At 39.3% G+C, this 24,271-nt stretch overlaps 2 protein-coding genes across 4 annotated transcripts; one reads left to right on the forward strand and one right to left on the reverse strand.

Moving 5' to 3' along the window:
• Nucleotides 1–834: 834 nt before the first annotated feature.
• Nucleotides 835–21,594, reverse strand: DPM1 (dolichyl-phosphate mannosyltransferase subunit 1, catalytic). Of its 3 annotated transcripts, XM_053573439.1 has the most exons (9): nucleotides 21,290–21,594; nucleotides 18,126–18,225; nucleotides 15,198–15,231; nucleotides 12,510–12,586; nucleotides 12,400–12,425; nucleotides 7,819–7,914; nucleotides 5,958–6,026; nucleotides 2,361–2,475; nucleotides 835–1,200 (listed from the first exon to the last, which is right to left on the reverse strand). In XM_053573439.1, exons 1-9 carry the CDS (start codon nucleotides 21,448–21,450, stop codon nucleotides 1,096–1,098), a joined length of 783 nt encoding a protein of 260 aa, XP_053429414.1. In that variant the 5' UTR covers nucleotides 21,451–21,594; the 3' UTR covers nucleotides 835–1,095. The 3 variants fall into 3 exon arrangements, with proteins under 3 accessions (XP_053429414.1, XP_053429415.1, XP_053429416.1); XM_053573440.1 differs by lacking the exon at nucleotides 7,819–7,914 and having other exon boundaries at nucleotides 21,290–21,591; XM_053573441.1 differs by lacking the exons at nucleotides 5,958–6,026; nucleotides 7,819–7,914 and having other exon boundaries at nucleotides 21,290–21,590.
• Nucleotides 21,595–21,768: 174 nt separating this feature from the next.
• Nucleotides 21,769–23,755, forward strand: MOCS3 (molybdenum cofactor synthesis 3). Its single transcript, XM_053573438.1, has one exon. It carries the CDS (start codon nucleotides 21,772–21,774, stop codon nucleotides 23,152–23,154), a length of 1,383 nt encoding a protein of 460 aa, XP_053429413.1. The 5' UTR covers nucleotides 21,769–21,771; the 3' UTR covers nucleotides 23,155–23,755.
• The last annotated feature ends 516 nt before the right edge of the window (nucleotides 23,756–24,271 follow it).

Below are 24,271 nucleotides of genomic sequence, written 5' to 3' on the forward strand. Positions count from 1 at the left end.
AGAGATGTGAGCTTGGCACAGGGTCTTGAAATACTATGAAAACAATGATTTTTGAGGAAAAATTTATGTAACCAGATGTCTTAAAATATACATAGCAGCAAAATCTGTGCCACAACATCATCTCTATTTTTCCTTGCTAACAGAGGTTATTGTTCAAAAGTGAAAAGTTATAGCTCAAAAGAGAAAAAAAATAGCTAAGCAATCAATTGCAGCCAAATTGTTTTCCAATTCTGAATATATACTTTATTTATTTATTTGTTTTTTTTGAGACAGAGCCTCAAGCTGTTGCCCTGGGTAAAGTACCAGGGCATCACAGCTCACAGCAACCTCCAACTCCTGGGATCAAGCGATTCTCCTGCCTCTGCCTCCCAAGTAGCTGGGACTACAGGCACCCACCACAACACCTGGCTATTTTTTGGTTGCAGCCATCATTGTTTGGCCTGCCCAGGCTAGATTCGAACCTTCCAGCTCAGGTGTATGTGGCTGGTGCCTTAGCCAGCTTGAGCCACAGGCGCCGAACCCCAATATACACTTTAAACAGATTTGCTTCATTGATACAACAGCTGAAAAGAACAACTCTCAAAAGGCTGCTCTAGATACATATATATTTTTTTCTTTAAGAAAACCTGAGTTGCACTTTTAAGGAAAAAGGCAGAGGTGTGTATTTTTTTCAATTTATGCAGAAACAGCCAAATATATTTCATGAATATAATTGACATTCCTCTTCTGATATTAGGTATAAAGAACTATGAGTTCAGTTTTTGTAAAGAGTATTTCACATTATTCCCCATGTAAAAAATTCTGCATTCTAATACTCTAATGAAAACAGCAATATTTTATGCAAAAACCCCACATACATTTATTTACAGGTCTTAATACAGCACAATATAAATGAAAATTGAGAACATTCCTCTTTAAAACAGTAACTTTAAAATTATTTAATTCGAAATAGGGTTTCTTCAGAAGAAAAGATTCACATGAAATTTACCTTACCTTATAGTTTACACTTTAGGAGTACATTTTATGACAATCAGTAACCAGGCTTCTTTTGCGTTTAAATTGAAATGAATATGAATATAAATGAATAACTTTCTATTATGTAGTAGCAAAGAGAGTCAATAAGCCTTTCAAGAAAGAGACTATTTCATTTCCTCCCAGCTTGGATTCACCATAAACTCGATCCACAAATGATATTGGAACCTAGTTAAAAAAATATGTTAAAGTCAGTCTTCAAAAAAATTAGAAAGGGGCATCATCATAGCAGGTATTAGCAGGTATGCAACCATTACCAGTTCAACCAAACAGGCTTAGTCCCACAACAGAAGTCTTTCAAGTATGTTCAAAATTAGGGGAGTCCTAAAGCAACTATCTGTACCTTTAAAGTCTTTTCAATTAAACAAGCACTTTATTATCTAAAAATAGGTCATTTAAACCAAAGCTACAACTATTTAAAGGCACTAATCTTGAGTATTACATCGGTTTATTTGAGTTTTAGGTGGCATTTCAAGGAAAATGCAAAATTAAAAATGCCTTTCACTTAGTTTTTTCAGTTGTCTGTTATATCATTGTGTTTTATCATTGTGTTAGTTAAAAATCTAACTTTTACAACAGATGTGGCATTCTAGGGTAGCTATTTTCTTGCTCTGCTAAGAGTTTCAGTGTTAAGTGAGTCTTCTCTAAGAGCTCACTAGCCAGCCCTAAATAATACGATCTTCCATCCCCTTGCTCCATAATTCCTCATCATTTTCATTTATTGAGAGGAAATAGGCAAATGGGATTTTTCATTCACTGTAAAATATGAATTGTGGTGTAATGCTGGTTATGACAAGAGAAAAAGCAGCAAAAGAGACCCAGCCCATAATGCTGACTGGTCCAAAGAAGGGGCTGGGATGGAGAAGGTACCAATAACTTAAATATTTAAGAGAGAATGTTGCCGTCTGCTACTGTTTGAAATCTTGGTATCTCAAATATATTAATTTGAAAGGAATTTGAATTTTTACCTTTTAGGGCATGGACATTTTAACTAAACAACTAAATGACCTCAACAGCTATTAAATGTTTTATTAGAAAAAAAAATTTTTTTTTTTTTGTGGTTTTTGGCCGGGGCTGGGTTTGAACCCGCCACCTCCGGCGTATGGGACCAGCGCCCTACTCCTTGAGCCACAGGTGCCGCCCCATTATTAGAAAAATTTTAACTTGGGGTGGCGCCTGTGGCTCAAAGGAGTAGGGCACCAGCCCCATATACTGGAGGTGGCGGGTTCAAATCCGGCTCCGGCCAAAAACTGCAAAAAGAAAAAATATTTTAACTTTACTGTTTCTTTAGGAGGAATACAACATTCTATTCTGCATCACTTACATACCTCACCAATAGTATAATTCAACTGTCTTGCCCGAACAATCATCTCCATCTGGAAGACGTAGCCTTTAGAAACACATTTTTCTATTAATTTCTGTAGAACTTCTTTGCGGTATAATCTGTAAGAAATCAGTATATATATGACTATCTGGATGATTACACTTGCCTCCCTGTATCTTGACCTTTCAAAAACTTCACTCGTGGCTCAGTGCCTGTAGCTCAGCAGCTAGGGCACCAGCCACAAACACCACCAGCCTGGGCCTGCCAAACAACAATGACAACTACAACAAAAAAATAGCTGGGCATTGTGGCAGGTGCCTGTAGTCACAGCTACTTGGGAGGCTGAGGCAAGAGGATCGCTTAAGCCCAAGAGTTGGAGGTTGCTGTGAGCTGTGACACCATATCACTCTAGCCAGGGTAACACAGACTTTTTTGAGACTTCGTCTCAAAAAAAAACAACAAAAAATAAAACTTCACTTGTATTTATAAAGCCTAAAACTTTCTTTTTTTTTTGTAGAGACAGAGTCTCACTTTATGGCCCTCGGTAGAGTGCCATGGCCTCACACAGCTCACAGCAACCTCCAACTCCTGGGCTTAAGCGATTCTCTTGCCTCAGCCTCCTGAGTAGCTGGGACTACAGGCGGCCGCCACAACGCCCGGCTATTTTTTGGTTGCAGTTTGGCCGGGGCCGGGTTTGAACCCGCCACCCTTGGTATATGGGGCCGGCGCCTTACCGACTGAGCCACAGGCGCCGCCCCAAAGCCTAAAACTTTCATGATCAATTGATACACATCTAAAGAAAAGTTCTCATGGCTTATGATTATGATACATCTGTCCTGAATAAGAAAGGCCATGAAGTAATTGCTAAATAATTTAGAATATTTTTAAAATGAATTCTCAGTATCTGTTAGAGAATTATTTTCCCATCATACTATCAGCAATTATGAAAATGTGGTAAAATTATGATGTAGAACTACCTGTTACTTTTAGTTTTTAAATTTCCTTTCAAAGGGATGGCGCCTGTGGCTCAAAGGAGTAGGGCGCTGGCCCCATATGCCGGAGATGGTGGGTTCAAACCCAACCCTGGCCAAAAACTTCAAAAAAAAAAAAAAAAAATTTCCTTTCAAAGCTGAAACTGTTCCAAATATTGGAATTGAGTTGATGTTCAATAATGAAGCAATAATATACGTTAGATGACAACCCCATAATTAACAGGCATTTCCCCATAAGTGACTCAAGTAAGTTTTTAATTCCCAGCAGGATGAGCTAGGATAAGACAGCAACTAGGCATCACAGGACAGAGTACATCTGGGTAGGATTCAGCTATCAACTAAGGTCACAGTTAAGACATTTGTAGTGGTGAATGTGCAGCCTGATCTTAAATGGATCCCCAGGCCAAACAGAACTCACCAGATTTACAAAGACAAAGGAGCTGGAAGTATTATTGAACTAAATCTCTTTCTTTGGTAACTCTGAATAGCAAAGTGCTCCCCATTTCAAGAGTCACAAAGAGTTTACAAAAAAAAAAAAAATCAGTCTCAGTAAGGAGGGAGGTAGCAATTTTAGCCCTTTATTTGGGAGAAAGTTAGGAGAGGCAGTTTGGTATAACTTTTCATTTTGTGAAAGGCACGTATTTCCTAAATCTAGGGATCTACTAACAATGAGTTTTATCTAATAACAAGCTGAACTTTTAATGCATGAATTTAAGAAACCACTACTCTTATGAGAAAACAGTGAGCTTTAACTATTTAAAACAAGTGTGAAATTAACAGGCTCACTTTTGTCTGGTGAATGCTCTGTCCTGTGTACAGAACACATACCCAATCATTGCTCTCATTATTCAAAATCCACAACTTCCAGGCCATCCTTGTTCTAATGGCACATAGTTCTAATGGCAGCAAGGCACCTTCATCCCATTACTCTCCCCAAGTTTTGCTTCGCAGCCTCTACCTCTACATCCCATGGAGCTACCCTGGATCTTCATTCAAAGCCATCAAACTGTGGCCCCATGAAATCCACACTGGCCTCTCCATCTGTACAGAGATTCTGCTGAATGCCACTATTCTTTGCATTGTTGCTACATGGCAATCAGAAATCTTAATCAGATCCCTGATGATTCTTTTGGAACTGAAGGGATTTATTTATTTATAGGAACCCCTTTCTTTTATACACCAAGTTCTGCTTTCTAACCAATTTACTTTTTACTCTTTTGACTAAAATGAAAAGAGCTTACCTTTTCATTTGACCTTCAATGGACAGCTAATTTGTATATGTATATATAAAAATATTTATGTTTACACGTGTAAAGGTGTGAGAATTTTGACATTTTTAAGGATCTAGATTTTTTTCTTTTTTTTTTTTTTGTAGAGACAGAGTCTCACTTTATGGCCCTCGGTAGAGTGTTGTGGCCTCACACAGCTAACAGCAACCTCCAACTCCTGGGCTTAAGCGATTCTCTTGCCTCAGCCTCCCGAGTAGCTGGGACTACAGGTGCCCGCCACAATGCCCGGCTATTTTTTGGTTGCAGTTTGGCCGAGGCCGGGTTTGAACCCGCCACCCTTGGTATATGGGGCCGGCGCCTTACCGACTGAGCCAAAGGCGCCGCCCAGGATCTAGATTTTTTTTCATTAAGTGAAGGACCAGAGAATCAACAATATTTAATGAAAAAAAAAAAAAGTAATGTACGGGGCTGGGCGTGGTGGCTCACGCCTGTAATCCTTGCATTCTAGAAGGCTGAGGCAGGTAGATTACCCTGAGCTCACGGGTTTGAGACCAGCCTGAGTAAGAGCGAGACCCTGTTTCTAAAAATAATTGGGCGTTGTGGAGGGTGCCTTTAATAAAGTCCCAGCTACTTGAGAGGCTGAGGCAAGAGGATCACTTGAGCCCAAAAGCTGAAGGTTGCTATGAGCTATGATGCCACTGGCACTCTACCAAGGGCAACAAAGTGAAACTCTGTATCAAAAAAAAAAAAAGTAACGCATGGGGTTTGGAGCCTTAAAATAGATGCACAAATATTTTATAGTTTGAAATTAAAAAAAAAAAATCTGGCAATCTGTAGTCATTTGGAGTTATTATACAAAGCAGTTCATATCTACTGTAAGCAAATCTAAACTTAAACACCCCTAATCCCCCATATACACACCATAACAAACATAAAAAAACTAAAATATCAAAGCTTTAAGTCAAATTAAATGTATTTTTTAAAACATCTTGAGAACAAGATAACTGAAAAAGCTATACACAAATATTAAAGATGATAAACTTTTCTGTAGATAACGCTATTAAATAGTCATATAAAATGCAGAAAATTAGTAATATATGTGTTGTTCTTTGGAGTACTTAGAAATAGCAATGTTCCAAATGAGTAGTTGAGCCTTAATGCTGTCAACAAGTACACTAACCCAAGCCCTGCTTTCAACTTTCTAAAAGAAAAAGCACACTATATTTCACCTTAAGATGATGTTTAGGTTTTACTAAGGAATTTCAGCCTGCCTTTTTAGCATTCCAGAATAAAAGCAGGGTGAAAATGAAAAGCATTTCTTTAAATCAGCCATTATAAAGAATTTAGGAGAGAAGTTATAAATAAAATTTTTCATTGTACCTGAAACTTCCTGTTAAATCAGATGCTCCTGGTCTCAGCAAAATCTGTGTTATAAAATTGGCCCCACGGCTGCCAAATAAAACAGTCAGATATTCTTTATAAAACAAAAGTTATAAACAAGAGAAAATATAGAAGAGTGCGAAAAATGCTAAACTAGTTGCAAAGAAATGTTAATTCTCTAGGAACAAAGAGAAATTTTTAGTGAAAGAAGATTTGATAATTATGTTTCAGAAAAGAGACTCTTATTCTTTGAAAGTGAACAAAAGCAGATAATAAACTGCTATCTACCAACAGTCATTATTTAGAATTACTCTGAGAGAGAGATCAGGGATTTGACAAGAACTTTCCACCTAAGTAATAGTCTGCATAAAAATGGTCTGCCATGTCTGCGGAGGGAAGGGGGACTAATCGGGGAAGTTGTATATAATTTTCTCCCTACATGACTCCAATATTCAGTGGGACTGTAAACCAATCCAACCCCTTCATTTCATGTAAGATTAAGGCTCTTAAATGTTTTAAATGACTTGAGATTCTATAATTAGCAGAACTGAGAAGAACTTAATGGAATCTTCAACAGGAATGAAGTGAGTGATAAAAATATTAATATTTTTATAATTAAGAATTTCCATTATATACCCTTTACAGATAAGTATATCCTCCTTCCAACAACCCTGAAAAGTAAGTGAGGTAGATTAAATATGATCAAAAATTCCTTGTGGGTCAAAAGATGGATTCTCTTTTCCCACCCCTTAATTGTGGGCTGCTTTAACCAAAAAATTGATATGGTGTGATCCCCAGAGCCTAGGATTCAAGAGGCCTTGCAGTATCTGTCTTTGTATTCTTGGACTCTGCCCTTAGGATGCCATGTAAAGAAGCTGTAAGAGGCCACGCACAAAAAAACCGAGATGGGTTTGGCACCTGTAGCTCAGTGGTTAGGGCACCAGCCACATACACCAGGGCTGGCGTTCAAACTCAGCACAGGCCTGCTAAACAACAATGACAACTACAAAAAAAAAAAAAAAAAAAGCCAGGCATTATGGCAGGTGCCTGTAGTCCCAGCTACTTGGGAGGCTGAGGCAAGGGAATTGCGTAAGCCCATGAATTTGAGGTTGCTATGAGCTGTAATGCCACAGTACTTTACCAATGGCGACATAGTGAGATTCTATCTCAAAAACAAAACCAAAAAAACCTGAGATGCCCCAGCCAACAACCAGTACCAACTGCCAGATGAATGAAAGAGGCCACTTCAGACCTGCCAGTACAGCTGACCTTCAAGGTAAGGGAAGCTGCATGAATAACTCCAGGTGAAGCCAGCAGACACATCACCAGCCAATCCACAGAATTTTGAGAAATAATATTTTAAGCTACTAAGCTTTAGGATGGTTATGCAGTAATTAAAAAAAATTTTTTTTCTTTCGTTTTTAGGATAAGGAAAGTAAAGTTTAGAAAAGTAAAATATGTGAGGCAACACATTTAAATGACAAAAACAGGATTCTCACCCAGATCTGTCAAAATCCCCACTACTTCATGTTGCTTAGTAAAAGTTGAAATCATGAAGTATCTTACTTAAAATGATAAAACTCTAAACATGGGGGGGACACCCTACTTATTTAGTCCCAAAACAGAGTTGTTCACGTAAATAAAAACTTAAAGTCAAGTAGAACTAGACCATTTCTACCAAAGGCTCTAAGTGCTGATTTTTCCTTAATGAAAAACATTGAGACCTAATCATTAAAAAAAAAAAACAAAAAACACCCTGATCCCACAAATCCTAAGAATCATGGTAATTCAATCCAAATACTTGTTATAAACTCATTTCCAATAGTTATACTAACAGAGAAATTACAGCAGACACATATACCTGATTATTTTTCTTTTCAAATCCCAGCCATATACACCTCCACTTCCTTTGTAGCGAGTTCCAGAGACAATATCAAAGTTACCCTCCTTTTGCTTCCTGCAGAAAAAATACAACAGCTGTCAATTAGAAAAAATCATTGAGCTTTCAAGTTATTTTCATGAGCTCCACAAACTTTTTTTTTTTTTCTGAGACAGAGCCTCAAGCTGTCGCCTTGGGTAGAGTGCCGTAGCATTATAGCTCACAGCAACCTCCAACTCCTGGGCTCAAGTGATTCTCCTGTCTCAGCCTCCCAAGTAGCTGGGACTACAGGCGCCCGCCACAATGCCCGGCTATTTTTTGGTTGCAGCTGTCATTGTTGTTTGGAGGGCCCCGGGCTGGATTCGAACCCACCAGCTTAGGTGTATGTGGCTGGCGCCTTAGCGGCTTGAACCACAGGCGCCGAGCCCACAAATATAACTTTTAAAAGAAGCAGAGGAAAAAACAATATCAAGAGAATAGATGAATTGCCTACTAAAAGACCTTTCGAAGTAGAGGTTTCAAATCTAATTATTTTTCTTTTTCTAAAAGATGGTCTCACTCTGCTGCCCAGGCTGTAGTGCAGTGGCTTCCTCATAGCTCACTGAAGGCTCAGCCTTGAACTCCTGAGCTTAAGTGATCCTCCTAGCTGGGACTATAGGCATGTAGTCATTTCTGTTTTTTTCTTTCTTTCCTTTTTTTTTGTAGAGACAGGGTCTTCCTATTGCCCAGGTTGGTCTCAAATTCCTGGCCTCAAGCGACCCTCCCTCCTCAGCTTCTGAAAGTGCTAGGATTATAGGAATGAGCTACTGAGCCTAGCCTGTTTTTCCTCTATTTTAAAACCACAAAATAGTAGTATTTGTTAAACGCACCAAATAAAACCACCCTCCAGATCATTTTCTTTGCTTAAGGAAAGGTTAACTAACTCAAACCCCTAGGGTTTTGGGTTGCATTCACAAAACTGGAATCCAAATAAGTACACTTTGTGACTTGTTTTTTGTCATTTTATAACACACACCATAAAATCATGCATATCTCTACAACCAAAAGAGATCTCGCCCATTCTTTAAGAGCTACAAAAATATTCCATAGGATATTCAACTCACAACTCTATGGTCATTTCCATGGTGGGCTGTCTCTCCTGCCCCCACAACAACCCAGCAATAAACAGTGCTGCAATAATGTTCTTAAAAATTTATATTCTGGTGCTTAGACTACCCCAAATGGAATCTATCACCCAATAAAGTTTATGCGTATTTTTAATTCTAACAAGATAGTTTTCCAAAAAGATTATAGCATCTTCTACTTCCTTCAGCAGTATTTGTCCCTTTGTTTTTACCACCTTGTTGGTACTGGATGTTACTGCTATAAAAGTTTTTAATTTTGACAAATTAATAGGTAATAAAATAGTAACACACATCTATTTTAATTTGCATTTTCTTGGCTACATCCAAGGTGAACATCTTTTAGTTATTAGCTAAAAATTTGAATTTCTTTTATATAGGGTCCATTTGTATCTTTTCATCCATTTTCTACTCTATTGTTTCCATTCCTTCTTAGAGACTTTTGTGTATGGGAGATCTAAGCAGAACAGGTCTAAGGTGACTTCAGGCAGGGATCGAAGAATGAGCAGTAGTCAGCCATCAAGAGCAGGAAAGAGCATTTCAGGCAAAGGAACACAGAGCTCTGGGTGAATTTAGAAATGAAAGGCGCATAGCTGTGGCATGGACAGCAAAGGGGAAGGGTACAAGAGGAATCAGAAAGGGAGGCAGGGGCCACATCACACGGGTTTGAGAGGCAAAGAGTCTGGATTTTCTCCCAGGTGTTAGTGGGAACTCCCTGAAGTAATCCACATGGAGAGGGAGTGGTGGCATGGTCTGATTCTGTTTTTGCATATTTAGCTTTTAGGTTTAGAATAGCTTCCAAATTATTTGCAGAAGTTCTAAGTTCTAAGATTTTTCTAAGATTATATCATCTGCAAATAAATGTACCTTTGTTCCCTTTACCTGTATTCAACTGTATTCTTTTCTTAATGCAGTACTTAAAATCTCCACGTAATGATAGCAAGGAATGTATACCTTAATAAATCTATAGGAAATTACATCCACAAATACACCTTCTACCAAATAATGCTTTCATGTAGCAGAGTAAGAATCCTGTAAATTCTGAAAGATTTCAGCAGGCTTCTTTTTTATTGTTTCTTTCTTTCTTTTTTTGAGAGTCTCACAGCAACCTCCAACTCTTGGGCTTAAGCGATTCTCTTGCCTCAGCCTCCTAAGTAGCTGGGATTACAGGTGCCCGCCACAATGCCCAGCTATTTTTTGGTTGTAGTTGTCATTATTGTTTGGTGGGCCTGGGCTGGATTTGAACCTGCCAACTCTGGTGTACGTGGCTGGTTCCTTAGCTGCTTGAGTTACAGGCACCAAGCCATTATTAATTGTTTCTTATCAGTTTTAAACGATTCCTTAAAGCATCTCAGAAGAAAAGCAATTAGGATTAAAGTTTCCATTTCATTTTCTCTAAACCACGGAGGCTTCATTAAACTCTTTCACTTATTAAGCTTTTATCTTCTTTGTGTTGACACACTCCCCTTTGCTTTTGTTTTATCTGGTCTGGCTGTCAAAAAAGTTCTGAAATCATTTAGTTCAAATACTGAAATACTTAACAGGCAATTACTTGATTTTTTTTTTCTTTTTGCAGATTTTTGGCCAGGGTTGGGTTTGAACCTGCCACCTTTGGTACATGGAGCTGGTTCCCTACTCTTTTGAGCCACAGGCGCCGCCCGCAATTACTTGATTTTTAATGATGACTTTGAGGAATAATCATCACAAGGTGCTCTGTCCTTTTTGTATTCAAGCTGCACTCATCTCCTAGATTAGATGTAGCAATAACATTTTTTGGCCATTGAGAGCTCTTGAATACTGTTACACACATATCCCAACTAAAAGAATTGGTTCTTAAACTTACTGAAATTTTCTCCAAACAGTAAAAATTTCTGACCTGGCTTTCTTTTTACCCTTCAGTTGCCTAATGCTAATGTTGGCTAAATAAAGCATGCATAGCTACAGGCTTTCTACGTAACTCCTTGCTTTGCTACTAAAAATGCTATTTAACCTCACACCCTTCTCCTTAGTCCTTTATTTTTCTTTGCCTCTATTCTTCTACATTGAAGTTTTCTCACCTATTGCACAAGAAATTGCGATGTATATTTTTATGTAATCTGATCTTGGAATTTCATGTAACTTGATTTGTAATTTGAATAAGAATTCTATTTCTTCCAAAATAGAATTTTTTCTTTTTTTTTTGAGACAGAGCCTCAAGCTATTGCCCTCGGTAGAGTGCCGTGGCATCACAGTTCACAGCAACCTCCAACTTCTGGGCTTAAGTGATTCTCTTGCCTCAGCCTCCCAAATAGCTGGAACTACAGGCGCCCGCCACAACGCCTGGCTATTTTTTGGTTGCAGTTGTCATTGTTGTTTGGCAGGCCTACGCTGGATTTAAAGCTGCCAGCTCTGGTGTATGTAGCTGGCGCCTTAGCCACTTCTTAGTTCTACAGAATAGAACTTTTCTATTTCTACAAAATGAAACTTTTTCAATTCACTATTTGAGATAGTGTTTGTATTAGAAATAATTACATATTACATAGTACATTACATATAATTACATAATAATTAGAAATTATTATGCTTAAGTGTTTTCCTTCTATTTCAACTTCACAGTTTTACTAGAAAAGGGTAGGGTACTTATAAACCAAGTCACACTGCTTTCTTTCTTTCTTTTTTTTTTTTAGATAGTCTTATTATGTCGCCCTTGGTACAGCAGTGTGACATCACAGCTCACAGTAACCTCAAACTCTTGGGCTTAAGTGATCCTCTTATCTCAGCCTCCCAAGTAGCTGGGACTACAGGCGCCTGCCACAACGACTGGCTATTTTTTGGTTGTAGTTGTCATTATTGTTTGGCAGGCCCCAGCCAGGTTCAGACTGTTAGCCCAGGTGTATGTGGCTGGCACCCTAGCAGCTGAGCTACAGGCACTGAGTCACACACTGCTTTCTTTATGAACATGATAAATGAATTATACTGAGAAGGTACTGATAATGAGCCACTTCTGGTATTCCTGGAATAAACCCTATTTGTGCCTGGTGTTTTACTCTACTGATTCAAGACTTAATTCTATTTTACAGGAAAGCTGCCTTCCATCTTTTTCTGTGATCTCAAGGACTTTAGATAACAAAGGAATTATCTGTTGGTGTATCCCTCAGAGTTCCTAACACACATCATTTAGTCACATACCTACATTCCCAGTCTCAAATCTAAATGTTGGTTATATTATTGATAGAAAACTTGGAAATCACATTTTTTTTTTTTTTTAAAAGAGATGAGGCCTTGCTCTGTTGTCCAGGCTACAATGTAGCAACTCCTGGGTTCAAGCATTCCTGTCTTAGCCTTATAGGTAGCTAGAAACATCACCACTCCTGGACAATTTGCATGTGCATTTTTAACTAATGAAGAATGAAATATGAAAATAAGTCCAAAACCAACATATAAGAAATGGTTTAGTACCTACCTAATGAATTCGGGAATAAATTTTGGCTGAAATTTAGAAAGAATAAATAGTTAAGTCAGTAAAAAGGCCAAGACTATCATAAATAACTAATAAAGAAATATACCACTTACATGGTGTGAGAGATCAGCGTCCATAATAATTATGTAGTTTCCTGTGGCATGTTTCATTCCATGAATATATGCAGTCCCTAAAAATAAGAACGTTTATATCCATTAAAGAAAATAACCAGAAATACTTTGAACAGGAAGGAAATTATTATTGAAAAGTAAACATTAGTCCTCTAAAAGTGATACTAATAAATTGGAAAATTTTTAATTTCAGTATGTAGTTCCCATATATCAGATATATATTTTATATATATATCTCAAAAAGGTAGCTGGCCACCCCCTCATTCTATCAATTTAATAGAAAAGATCATAAGCATATTTCAATTTAGCAAAGAAATGGTATAAAAAGTCTTAAAAGTATATAAAAATTACTGTATTCTCATGGTTTAAAAAGCCATCTTTCTTATGCCAGCACTTCCTTAGTGTCGACCTAAGACACTAAAGAGTCTAGATCTTTTCTCAGAGCTCCAGATCTACTTATCAGCTTCCTATTTGATGTCTCTACTTGGATATTTCAGAAATCTCAAACATAACATTCCAAAATCATCTCCTATCTTCCTACCCTTCTAATAGGCTTCCTTAGTGGATAGCGCCAACTATCCCCTTATTCCACCTACAAGTTAGGGATCATCCTTGACTTCCGGCCTTTACTGATGATTTCTAAACTATAATTAAGTCTTATAAATGCTATATTCAAAACAGCTCTCAATTCCTTTCTTTCATTTCCACTTTCACCCTAGTCCCAGGCACTACTTAACAAGTCTCTGCTTCTGCTCTTCCCAACATTCTAAGTCCATTTCTGTAAAAGTTGTCCACTGAGTGTCTTCTACACTGTAAGCCTGGTACAGCAGGCCCCTGCTCTGGTATTTGGAACCAAAGGCACAGCTAACAATTACTCAGCCACCTCATGGCTAAAAGTCCATCAGAAATTGGGCAAGTTAGAATAACTGGTCGAGAGCAGGATTTGGGCATTCCCACATTTCAAGCCTAAACACATCACAAGTATCTTATTAGCAAGGTTGAGCTCTCTTAACTTCTTTTGGTGGAGAAGAGACTGTATAGTTTTGGGGTATATCTCTAATTGGTTGATGATTCTTGACTGCCTTCATTAAGTTTCCAGATTATTTCAATCCCAAAGAACCTTCTAGATTCAGATATTCAAAACATTTAATGATACCAATAAATTGATGGTCTTCAGGACTGCTATCCTGAAATAACATGAATTTTTAAGAATCGTGCTTTCTGACTGGACTCATGCTTATCATCACTCCAGCACTTTAGGAGGCCGAGGCAGGAGGACTGCATGAGGTCAGGAGTCCAAGATCAGTCTAGACAACACCACAACAAAAAATTAGCCAGGTATAGTGGTGTACACCTGCAGTCCTAGCTAATCAGGGGTTAAAGCAGGAGAATTGCTTAAGCCTAGGAGTTTGAGGCTGCAGCGAGCTATGATCTCACCATTCACTCCAGCCTGAGTGACAGAGCAGGACCCTATCACAAACAAACACACACAAAAATTGTGCTTTCTCTATGCTTTCCAAATTTCCTATTAAATGTACACTAATTCTCTGGCCAGGCGCAGTGGCTCACACCTATAATCCTAGCACCCTGGGAGGCCGAGGCAGGTGGATTGCTTAAGCTCAAGAGTTCAAGAAAAGTATAGCAATTGTCAACATGAGCAACCATGACCAACTGAGAAATAAAGGCAAAGTTTCATTTCTGAATTACTGAGCTCTTCTCAGACATTCTATAATGCTGTATGTTTAAAAACTATATTTCTTTAGAAAGATGTTTAAAAACATCTTGCTTTTTTAGAGATAAAGAATAACCTTAAATTTGTAACTTGAAGAATGTTTAAAGGTTCAAAGCTAAGGTGCTGTGCTGGTCTAAATGCCCTCAGATCTACTGTCTGGCCCGTCCCTACTCTGTGCTATACTGTAGGAAACTACGTTTCCCAGGTTCTCTTGTCAGCTGGCTTCCAGGCAGCTTTGGGAGGTAGAAGTGGAAGACTCTGGAGGAGTCTGAAGGGAAAAAAGTTAGGTGTCTCCCGCTCTATTTCTTTCTCAGCACGGACTGGGTATCTTCCATGGTTTAGCTCCTGCCACAAGCAGCCCCCACCCCACAACTCTAGGCAGGCCCAAGTTCCTGGGCTCTAAAAACACCATCTCCTCCCCCCCATTGCTCCATCCCTAGAGGTGATAGTGACCTCCAGCTGTTACTAATAACTTAGTAATCTAACTGTTCTTTTGGGCTTCTCAGTAATGCCTGTCATAACCAGATTCTCTGTATTAAATTCCCTATGCTGCAAAAAAACTTAACTTTGTTTTCGTGAGTGGTTCCTGACTGATAGAGGCAGCCCAATTTAAACGTCATTAAGATCGTTATAAAGTCCAGGGATCCTCAAACTACAGCCCACGGGCCACATGCGGCGGTGTGAATTGTATTTGTTCCGTTTTGTTTTTTTACTTCAAAATAAGATATGTGCAGTGTGCATAGGAATTTGTTCATAGTTTTTTTTTTTAAACTCCAATGGTCTGAGGGACAGTGAACTGGCCCCCTGTTTAAAAAGTTTGAGGATCCCTGTAACCATCAGGGGAACTGTATTTTGGCCCTGTTCCAAACTGGGAAAATGCATATTGGGTAACTTACCAAGGCAAGTAGCAGTTACGTGGGGTAAGAAGTTCTACTCACCTAGCCCCAACTTTTTCTCTCGTGGTCTTAGTAGCTGTAGGAATAAGAAACTACATTTCACACAGTTAAATAAGAATCTGACTATTTTAAAAGCATTTGGTAGAAAACCAAATAGTTTAGCATAGCTTCTGAGAAAAAGCATCATTCTATAACCCATAACCTACTGGCAAAATGATAAGCATTTTTTCTTTTGGTGCCATATGTCATATTTTTTTTTTTTTTGTGGTTTTTGGCCAGGGCTGGGTTTGAACCCACTACCTACGCCATATGGGACCGGCGCCCTACTCCTTGAGCCACAGGCGCCACCCGCCATATGTCATATTTTAAGTAAGATATCTTTACACCTATTATTCGATATATCATTTAAAATAATACCTATTAATTTCTTCTTAGAAAAACTGAGGATTTAACTCATTACTTTATGCCCTCTTGAAATATCTGATGTTTGTTTTCTCAATTCCCTTTTGTGATTTTTAAATGCAGAAACCATTCTTCCTCCATCAATTTATCCTGACTTTAAACTTGGGTGTCTTTATTCTCATCCTCTACTGGTCCACTAATATTTTATACTCTAACAAAAGGTTAAATTCTTCCCCTTTTCTTACTTTTTTTTTCTTTTTTTGAGACAGAGTCTCAAGCTGTCACCCTGGGTAGAATGCTGTGGCGTCACAGCTCACAGCAACTTCCAACTCTTGGGCTTAAGCAATTCTCTTGAATCAGCCTCTCAAGTAGCTGGGACTACAGGTGCCTGCCACAGTGCCCAGCTATTTTTCTGTTGCAGTTGTCATTGTTGCTTTAGCTGGCCCGGGCTGGATTCGAACCTGCCAGCCTTGGTGTATGTGGCTGGTGCCCTACCCACTAAGCTATGGGCACTGCCACCTTTTCTTACTTTTTGTTAATTACTTAGTCTTTACAAGCTTTTTGCTTCATATTAGGACCCTGACTTTATTGTTTAGCCTTTTCCTTTTGGCTTAACAATTAAAAAGTCAAATGTCAAGCTTCTGAGACTGTTCTAAGTTTCTGAGGTATTTGTCTTAGGGTAGACTCCCTGCTGAGTGTATCTTGTGCCCTTTTCCATCTGCCATTAACAAAGCATTTTCAGCTCAATTCAAGCAGGGTGGAACTACATAATTTTTTTTTTTCTAAAAAAACACTACACGCAAGCTGCTGTAGGTTTCCTTTCGGAGTATCTGTCTATCCTTTCACTCTCAGTCTACACGTGTCCTTCCAAGTAAAGCAAGTCTCTTAAAGGCAGCAGAGAGCTGGGTCTTATTTTTTAATCCACTTCAGGTTTTTTGATTGGAGAATTTAATCAATTTTTATTCCAGGTAATTACTGAAAGCTAAGGACTTACTACTGCCATTTTGTTAATGGCCAGTAGTCCTGTAGATCCTGTGCTCCTTTCTTCGTAAGATTTTCTCTAGTAGTATGTTTTCAATCCTTACTTTTCACATGTTATTATGTACTAGGTTTTTTCCTTTGTGATTACCATGAGACTTAGAAAAAGCATCTCATAGTGATAACAGGCTATTTTAAGCTAACACCTTAACTTTAATAGCTTAAACAAAAAACTCTTTACACTTTTACTCCATCTGCCTCACAATATTCAAAAATTTTAAAGTCATAATTTACATCTACAGCAATGATACATCTTGAACAAAGATTAGTAAAATACAATACTGTCTGATAAGAGCTTACAGGAAGGAGAAATAAACATTCAAACAATCATTTATAATTACAAGTCAATGTCAGATTACAGCTGTATTTTATTTTATTTTGTGGTTGGTAGTTACTGACAAAATGCTGGCCTCATCTGGTATCTCTCCTGAAAAAGAAAATCTTTTAAAGCTTATCTGAGATATTCTATACCTCTGTTCCAGCCAGAAAAATCTTTCTTCTTTAAAAAGATAGCTTTGTTACCGTTTACCCTTCTTATCTGCAGAAGATATGTTCCAAGATCCTTCATGGGTGCCTGGAACCCCACATGGTACCAAAGCTTATATATACTGTTTTTTTCCTATACACAAATACCTATTCCAAATATAAGGTTTAATTTATAAATGAGGTACAGCAAGAAATTAACCACAACAATAATAACAATGTGCTATAATAAAAGTTACGTGGATGTGGCCTCTGTCTCTATATCTTAAACTTTACTCACCTGTTTTCAGTTGGCCACAAGTAATAAAACTGCTGAAAGCAAAACCATGTTCAAGGGGACTACTATACTTACATTTTTCAGAATCTTCAAAGGTTTACTTAAAATATTAAACAAGTTGCATATAATAGAGCACTATAAAGCAGTTAAAAGAAATAAGGTAATCTGGTAACAAAAAAATCTCCAAGCTATAATTAGAAGTACTAACGATACACAAAGATGGCACGCATGGTTAGAACAACACGCACATAGCACCTAGTCCTAGATATGGCACACACACAGATATGCATAAAATTTATCTGCAGAATCAATCGTAAGTAAGAGTTCATCCAGGGGCTCGCTCTTTTGCTGTGAAATTACTACTGGTACCCATCATACCAAAGATATGTGAACTTTTAAGTGCAATGAAAATGCATTTAAATTCCAAGCATATAAAATGCTTGTCATCTTTCCAGGTTCTACAGACTAGACCAGGAGTCCTCAAACTGCGGCCCGTGGGCCACATGAGGCGGTGTAATTGTTTTTGTTTTTTTACTTCAAAGTAAGATATGTGCAGTGTGCATAGGAATTTGTTCATGGTTTTGTTTTTTTTTTTTTTTAACTATAGTCTGGCGCTCCAACGGTCTGAGGGACAGTGAATTGGCCCCCTGTTTAAAAAGTTTGAGGATGCCTGGACTAGACAAACAGATCATATTTAGACATTATTCACTTCTCATTTTTATCCTACATAAACACAATTTATATGACAGAAACATGTTCATGTAACTCACAATTCTGTCTGCCCCATAAATCTTCTCCAACTGTTCAGCAACGTCCCTTGTTCCATCTGGGCTTCCATCATCTATGATTATAACTTCATAGTTGATGCCACTGAAATAAAAAAATTTAAATTTTTATTAATGTTTGAAGACAGTATTTTCAAATTTAAAAATAATTTTAAAATTACTAATTCCACAACATAAAAGTGGAGTTTTATTGCCATATTAATTACTAAGGCAAACTTCATTATCAAATGAACTCTCTGTCAAATATTTAATATTTTATTTCCAAGCCCAGTATGTTGCTGAAACATGCCATTGTAAAGTCCTGATATATTAAATAATTCTTGGCCAGGGACAGTGGCTCATACCTGTAATTCTAGAGCTCTGGGAGGCCGAAGCAGGTGGATTGCCTGACCTCTGGTCCGAGACTAGTGTGAGCAAAAGCAAGACCCATAAATGTCTTAACGCAATAACTAAGAAAATGCCAGGAAGGCTGTGTTAACCAGTGCGATGAAAATGTGTCAAACTGTTTATAAAACCAGTGTGTGGTGCCCCATGATCGCATTAATGTACACAGCTATGATTTAATAATAAAAAAATAGAAAAATTAGCCTGGTGTTGTGACAGGCGCCTGTGGTCCCAGCTATTTGAGAGGCTGAGGCAAGAGGATCACTTGAGTCCAACAGTTTGAGGTTGTGGCAAGCTATGACACCCTGGCACTCTACCCAGGGTAACAGAGTGAGACTCTGTCTCAAAAAAAAAAAAAAAAAAAGTTAATTCGTATACAGAAAACATTTTTGGTTAAAAAGAAAATCACATAATGATAAATATATATGCATATCTATACATATACAAAATTTTATTTACCTACTCTGAAATGGAATTGTGGAACCATAATATCAAATATTAGTTACATAAACTATTTCAAAAGTACTCTTTACACAGCAACTCAAATCAAACTCAGTAACTCTGAGTAATTATTCTTTTAAATTTAATCCAAATAGATTAAAATAACAATCAGGAATAAATGTGATTTAATTTCACCCTTAAAAAAACCTCATTTTAGAAGGGCGACACAGCCTTCCAGAGGACTATTTCAAACAGTAGTGTCTATTATCCCACACTATCAAATTAGAAAAAAAAGCACAATAGAAATACAGAAGATTTCACTGTGCTCAAGAATTAACATCTGTCACTCTCCATTAACTTCAAATTGATAAGAGTGGTAGTTTCTACTGTATTTTAAAAACAAGCCAACAAAATAATTAAAAAATACTACTTGGATATACAAGTGATCACCATCATGTGCCCCTCTGCTCCTCCAAGATATTTTTTCTTTTGTTAACTGTATCTGGGAAAGTTAAGGGGAAAGAAAAGGAGGCACAGCCAAACCTCCACATAACATTCTATCTCCTTCTGGGCCTCATTTAGGAAACATAAACAATGAAATCCACCAGAAAACACATTCTACTATAAAGGCTTTTGAGAGTCAGTCCCAGCAAACTTTCAAGAAAGCAAAACTCAGTGCATCTATTCTAGATACAAAGTGTAGAGCTCCCCACTGTGCCTTAAATTTGGGCCCAGTGCTTTGCATACATGTAAGATGATTTAAAAAGACATGCTGAAAGAGGTATTTCATAAACAAAATGGAGTCGTTTACAAGCAAAATCATTCTGCTAGCCCAATTTAAAACAGCCCCATTGAGGATGAGGCAGTTTAAAGGAATTAAGCTGAGCTGACTTCAAGCAACTTGCATATAAGAAAATAGTTGTATTTCCTTTATTATATTTCATTTTGACTTTAAAAAATCCACTCACTAACCATTTAAAGATAAAACTGCACTACATTAAAAAATTAGAATACAGCAAAAATATCGTAAAAGTAGAACACAAACCCTCAACAAGATCAGCTCCATGATGGTTAATTTCTCTAATTTGGAAAAGGTTTGCAAAAATCAAAATAAAAAGATTAACAAATAAATGGAAGATATAAATTTTAAAATTTTGAGGGGCTATATATGTGAAGACAGTTATTCTACAAAACACAATCAAAACAGCAATGGTTTTCACAAACCAATTTTTCCACCAATGTCAAGTTTAACATTGTTCAGGTTGGCTGGTTGGTGGGGAAAAAGGCAGGCTGAAGATAAGAATCCTAAGTTGATATATTCTTTTTTGGAGAGCAATTTGGAAGTAACTGTCAATGTTAAGTACATCTTTGTCGATCCACGAAGACTTTATCCCCGATACACTCACAAAAGTCTGAGTGTGTCTGCTTCAACATTCGTTTAAAAAAGGGGCAGTATGTGTCATTATTTTTTCTAAATGATGGAAAAGATGTTATGAACAAAGTCCATGCTCTTACTCGTAAAGCAAACGCCAAAAAAACAAAAACAAAAACCTCTGGAAATCATCTGTTGATTGACATGACCTAATTAAATAAAACATTCATACGTACATACAATTACCTAAATAAAAACAATCTTCTATTTTTATATGTGCTGATACGTAAAGAGCTTCAAAGATTTCACTGCATATGCAACTGTAAAATAAGTTACTTTGTACTGATTCCAGGATTTTCTAAGGGATTGCATAACACTTCCGAATTCAAACTCCAAACCTCTCCCTCAGTTTCTAAGATCCACACCAAACAACCAGTAATCAGAGAAGATGACCTTCTGCTCTCTCCTTTCCAGACAGGTTATCGTGCCCAGCAATAGCTACCTAACCCTTACGGACCAAACATACTTACATAAGCACTAAGCACCGGGGGGGGGGGGGCCAGTGACCGCGCTCGCTTAGATTCCTGGCCCTCGCCGGGATCCTTACCGTCTAGAGGGAGGCGTGAGGTCAGGCTTTCAGCCTCAGCCCAACTTAAAAGGGTGATCGGTGATCGACCCTTTTAAGAAAAGGCGGGAGGAGGGAAACGAGAGGCGTTTATAGTAAGGATAAATGGATGTCACGAAACCCAAGGGCAAGGAAGAGAATCCAGGACACGGGAAAGAATCCGAGAAGTATCGCCTCTGCTTTTCTCACAGGGTGGCCTCAACCCCGAGGCCACCTGCGTGAGCCCGAAGAAAGGCTGGGCTGGGCCGCCTCGCGCAGCCAACTGCCGACACCCAGGCGGGGGAAGCCAGCTCATCTCACTCCTGGGGACGGTGGCCGGGACGCTACCTCTCAGAGAAGCTTTTCACCAGCAGCCACACGATGAGTGGTAGGTTCTCGCGCTCATTGTAGGTGGGCAAAAGCACCGAATACTTGTCCTGGCGTGGATTGCGCATCTCCAGCTCCCGCCGAGACCGCGGAGAAGAACGACTGGCTTCCGAGGAGGCCATGGCGGAACTGCGCGAGATGACGGAAGCGGAATTAGGTAAACACTACTAGGGGCTCGGACGGGTCGGACTATACCAAATTTCTGAAGAGGGTGAGCTTGTGTGATTGAGTTCTAGTTCTTCTAGGGTCTCTGTATGGTTCACTTGGAGATATTAAGGATCTATGCATTAATAAAGTTTAATATGAATGTTTCTTCTGGAAATACATATTTATTCTTCACCTTTTCCCAAGCTCCACAAAGTTTTTTAGTTTATCCCAGTCGCTAGGAGACAATAACCCGGAAACGGAAATGCCTTTCCTGACAATTTCCGGAAGAGGTCACCATGGCTGCCAGAGAGAAGGTACTGGCCTTACAAGCTGAAGTTGCTCAACGTGAAGAAGAATTGAGTTTCTTGAAGCAGAAGCTGGCGGCGGCTCTTTTGGCGGAGCAAGAACCACAGCTAGAACAGCGGGGTCCAGTGTCGCCGCTGCCGCCGAAGGCCGCCCTCTCCCGAGAGGAAATTCTGCGCTATAGTCGGCAGCTGGTTCTGCCTGAGCTGGGCATGCACGGACAACTTCGCCTGGCCGCCGCGTCCGTGCTTGTCGTGGGCTGCGGTGGGCTCGGTTGTCCACTGGCGCAGTACCTGGCAGCAGCCGGCGTGGGTCGCCTTGGCCTCGTGGACTACGACGTGGTAGAGATGAGCAACCTGGCCCGCCAAGTGCTTCATGGCGAGGCACTGGCCGGCCAGGCGAAGGCCTTTTCAGCTGCCGCCTCTCTGCGCAGGCTGAATTCTGCGGTGGAGTGCGTACCCTACGCCCAGGCCCTTACGCCAGCCACAGCTCTAGACCTGGTCCGCGGCTATGATGTGGTGGCCGACTGCTCTGATAATGTGCCTACTCGCTATCTGGTTAACGACGCATGTGTGCTGGCCGGTCGTCCTCTTGTATCTGCCAGCGCCTTGCGCTTCGAGGGCCAAATCACAGTCTACCACTATGACGGTGGGCCTTGCTATCGCTGCGTATTCCCCCAACCACCCCCAGCTGAGACAGTGACCAATTGTGCGGATGGCGGGGTGCTCGGTGTCGTCACTGGTGTCCTGGGCTGCCTGCAGGCGCTGGAAGTGCTGAAAATCGCGGCGGGTCTGGGCCCCTCTTACAGTGGCAGGATGTTGCTCTTTGATGCCCTCCTTGGGCATTTCCGTTGTATTCAGCTCCGGATCCGGAGGCCTGACTGTGCTGCTTGCGGTGAGCGGCCCACTGTGACTGACCTGCAAGACTATGAAGCCTTTTGTGGCTCCTCAGCCACCGATAAGTGCCGCTCCGTACGGTTACTGAGCTTGGAGGAGCGGGTTTCTGTCACCGACTATAAGCGGCTTCTGGATTCTGGGGCACCTCACTTGTTGCTGGACGTCAGGCCCCAAGTGGAGGTGGACATCTGCTGTTTGCCTCATGCCCTGCACATCCCTTTGAAACATTTGGAACGGAGAGATGCAGCGAGCTTGAAACTCTTAGGAGAAGCCATCCGGGAAGGGAAGAGGGACACACAGCCAGGGGCTGCTTTTTCCATTTATGTTATTTGCAAACTGGGAAATGATTCCCAGAAAGCTGTGAAGATTCTCCAGTCCTTAGCAGAAGCCCACGAGTTAGACTCTTTAACAGTTCGGGATGTTGTGGGGGGCCTCATGGCCTGGGCTGCCAAAATTGATAGAACATTTCCACTGTACTGAGATGACAGGAATAGTCTGATGAGAAAGCTGTGAATTGCTGTAACACATCAAAGATTATTTATGTACATTTTTTCCAGTAATATAGAGAAGAGTCTGGGATTCTATGTTACTTGTGAATTCATGGGCTCCATTTTTCACAAGGAGCTTTTTGATTGTAATGTGTTAGATGACTGGCTTAGTAATATGATGGATTATATTAATACTGTTTCTGAGAACTGCCATGTGTTTTTAGCAGTTGCAGGATGCCTTGAAGTGTGAGATATAAAGTGACAGAATTTTGTGTTTTAAACTGCAGATGATTTGCCTGTCCTGTCTTTTTTTGCCTCCTTCAATCAAAAAACTCTTAATCATTCATTTTATACTTGGAATTAAGATGTGGTAAACTTACTCTTACTAGAATGATCACAGATGATATACTCAAGGTCATTTCATTGTTTAGTAATACATTGATCAGGTCTTTTTCTACTTTAAATGATAGAATATATCCTACAGAAATAAGTGTTTAATATGTAAATTGTGTTAATTATCTGGGAAGTGGTCATTCTATTTAACATTTTGAATTAATATCAAAATGAGATCTTTACAAAATAAACTATCTTTGTAGTCTGTTGTTTTCCCTTATAAATTGCTTATGTTTTGTTAAAGTTAGCTTCAAGCTCCACCTTATGTTTACACATAAAACACTTTCTAAATGGCTCAGTGCCCGTAGCACAGTGGTTACAGTGCCAGCCACATACACTGAGGGTGCTGGGTTCAAGCCCGGCCTGGGCCAGCTGAACAACTTCAACAAAAAAAAATATCCGAGCGTTGAGGTGAGCACCTGTAGTCCCAGCTGCTTGGGAGGCTGAGGCAAGAGAATCACTTAAGCTCAAGAGTTTGAGGTTGCTGTGAGCTGTGACACCATAGCACTACCCAGGGCAACATAGTGAAACTGTCTCAAAAAAAACACTTTCTAAACTGTATACTGTGACTTTGCTTGCTTGGTAATCTTCAAGTCCAAGTCAGAACCTTTAATTGGCCTTTTCTATTTTGATTTACTCTTTTATTTCAGTTTTTATGTTTTACTTAAAACATGAAATGGCAGGTAGTGTCTCCAACTTCTGATATATGTAACAAG

This window comes from Nycticebus coucang, chromosome 21 (assembly GCF_027406575.1).
Source record: "Nycticebus coucang isolate mNycCou1 chromosome 21, mNycCou1.pri, whole genome shotgun sequence".
Lineage (NCBI taxonomy): Eukaryota > Metazoa > Chordata > Mammalia > Primates > Lorisidae > Nycticebus > Nycticebus coucang.

Coding starts and splice junctions, on each gene's coding strand:
- DPM1 (XM_053573439.1), bottom strand. CDS start 21,450: ATGGCCTCCTCGGAAGCCAGTCGTTCTTCTCCGCGGTCTCGGCGGGAG. Junction 18,226..21,289: donor GTGAAAAGCTTCTCTGAGAG/GTAGCGTCCCGG, acceptor TTTTTATTTCAG/TGGCATCAACTATGAAGTTA. Junction 12,587..15,197: donor AGAGAAAAAGTTGGGGCTAG/GTGAGTAGAACT, acceptor TCTTATTTTTAG/GGACTGCATATATTCATGGA.
- MOCS3 (XM_053573438.1), top strand. CDS start 21,772: ATGGCTGCCAGAGAGAAGGTACTGGCCTTACAAGCTGAAGTTGCTCAA.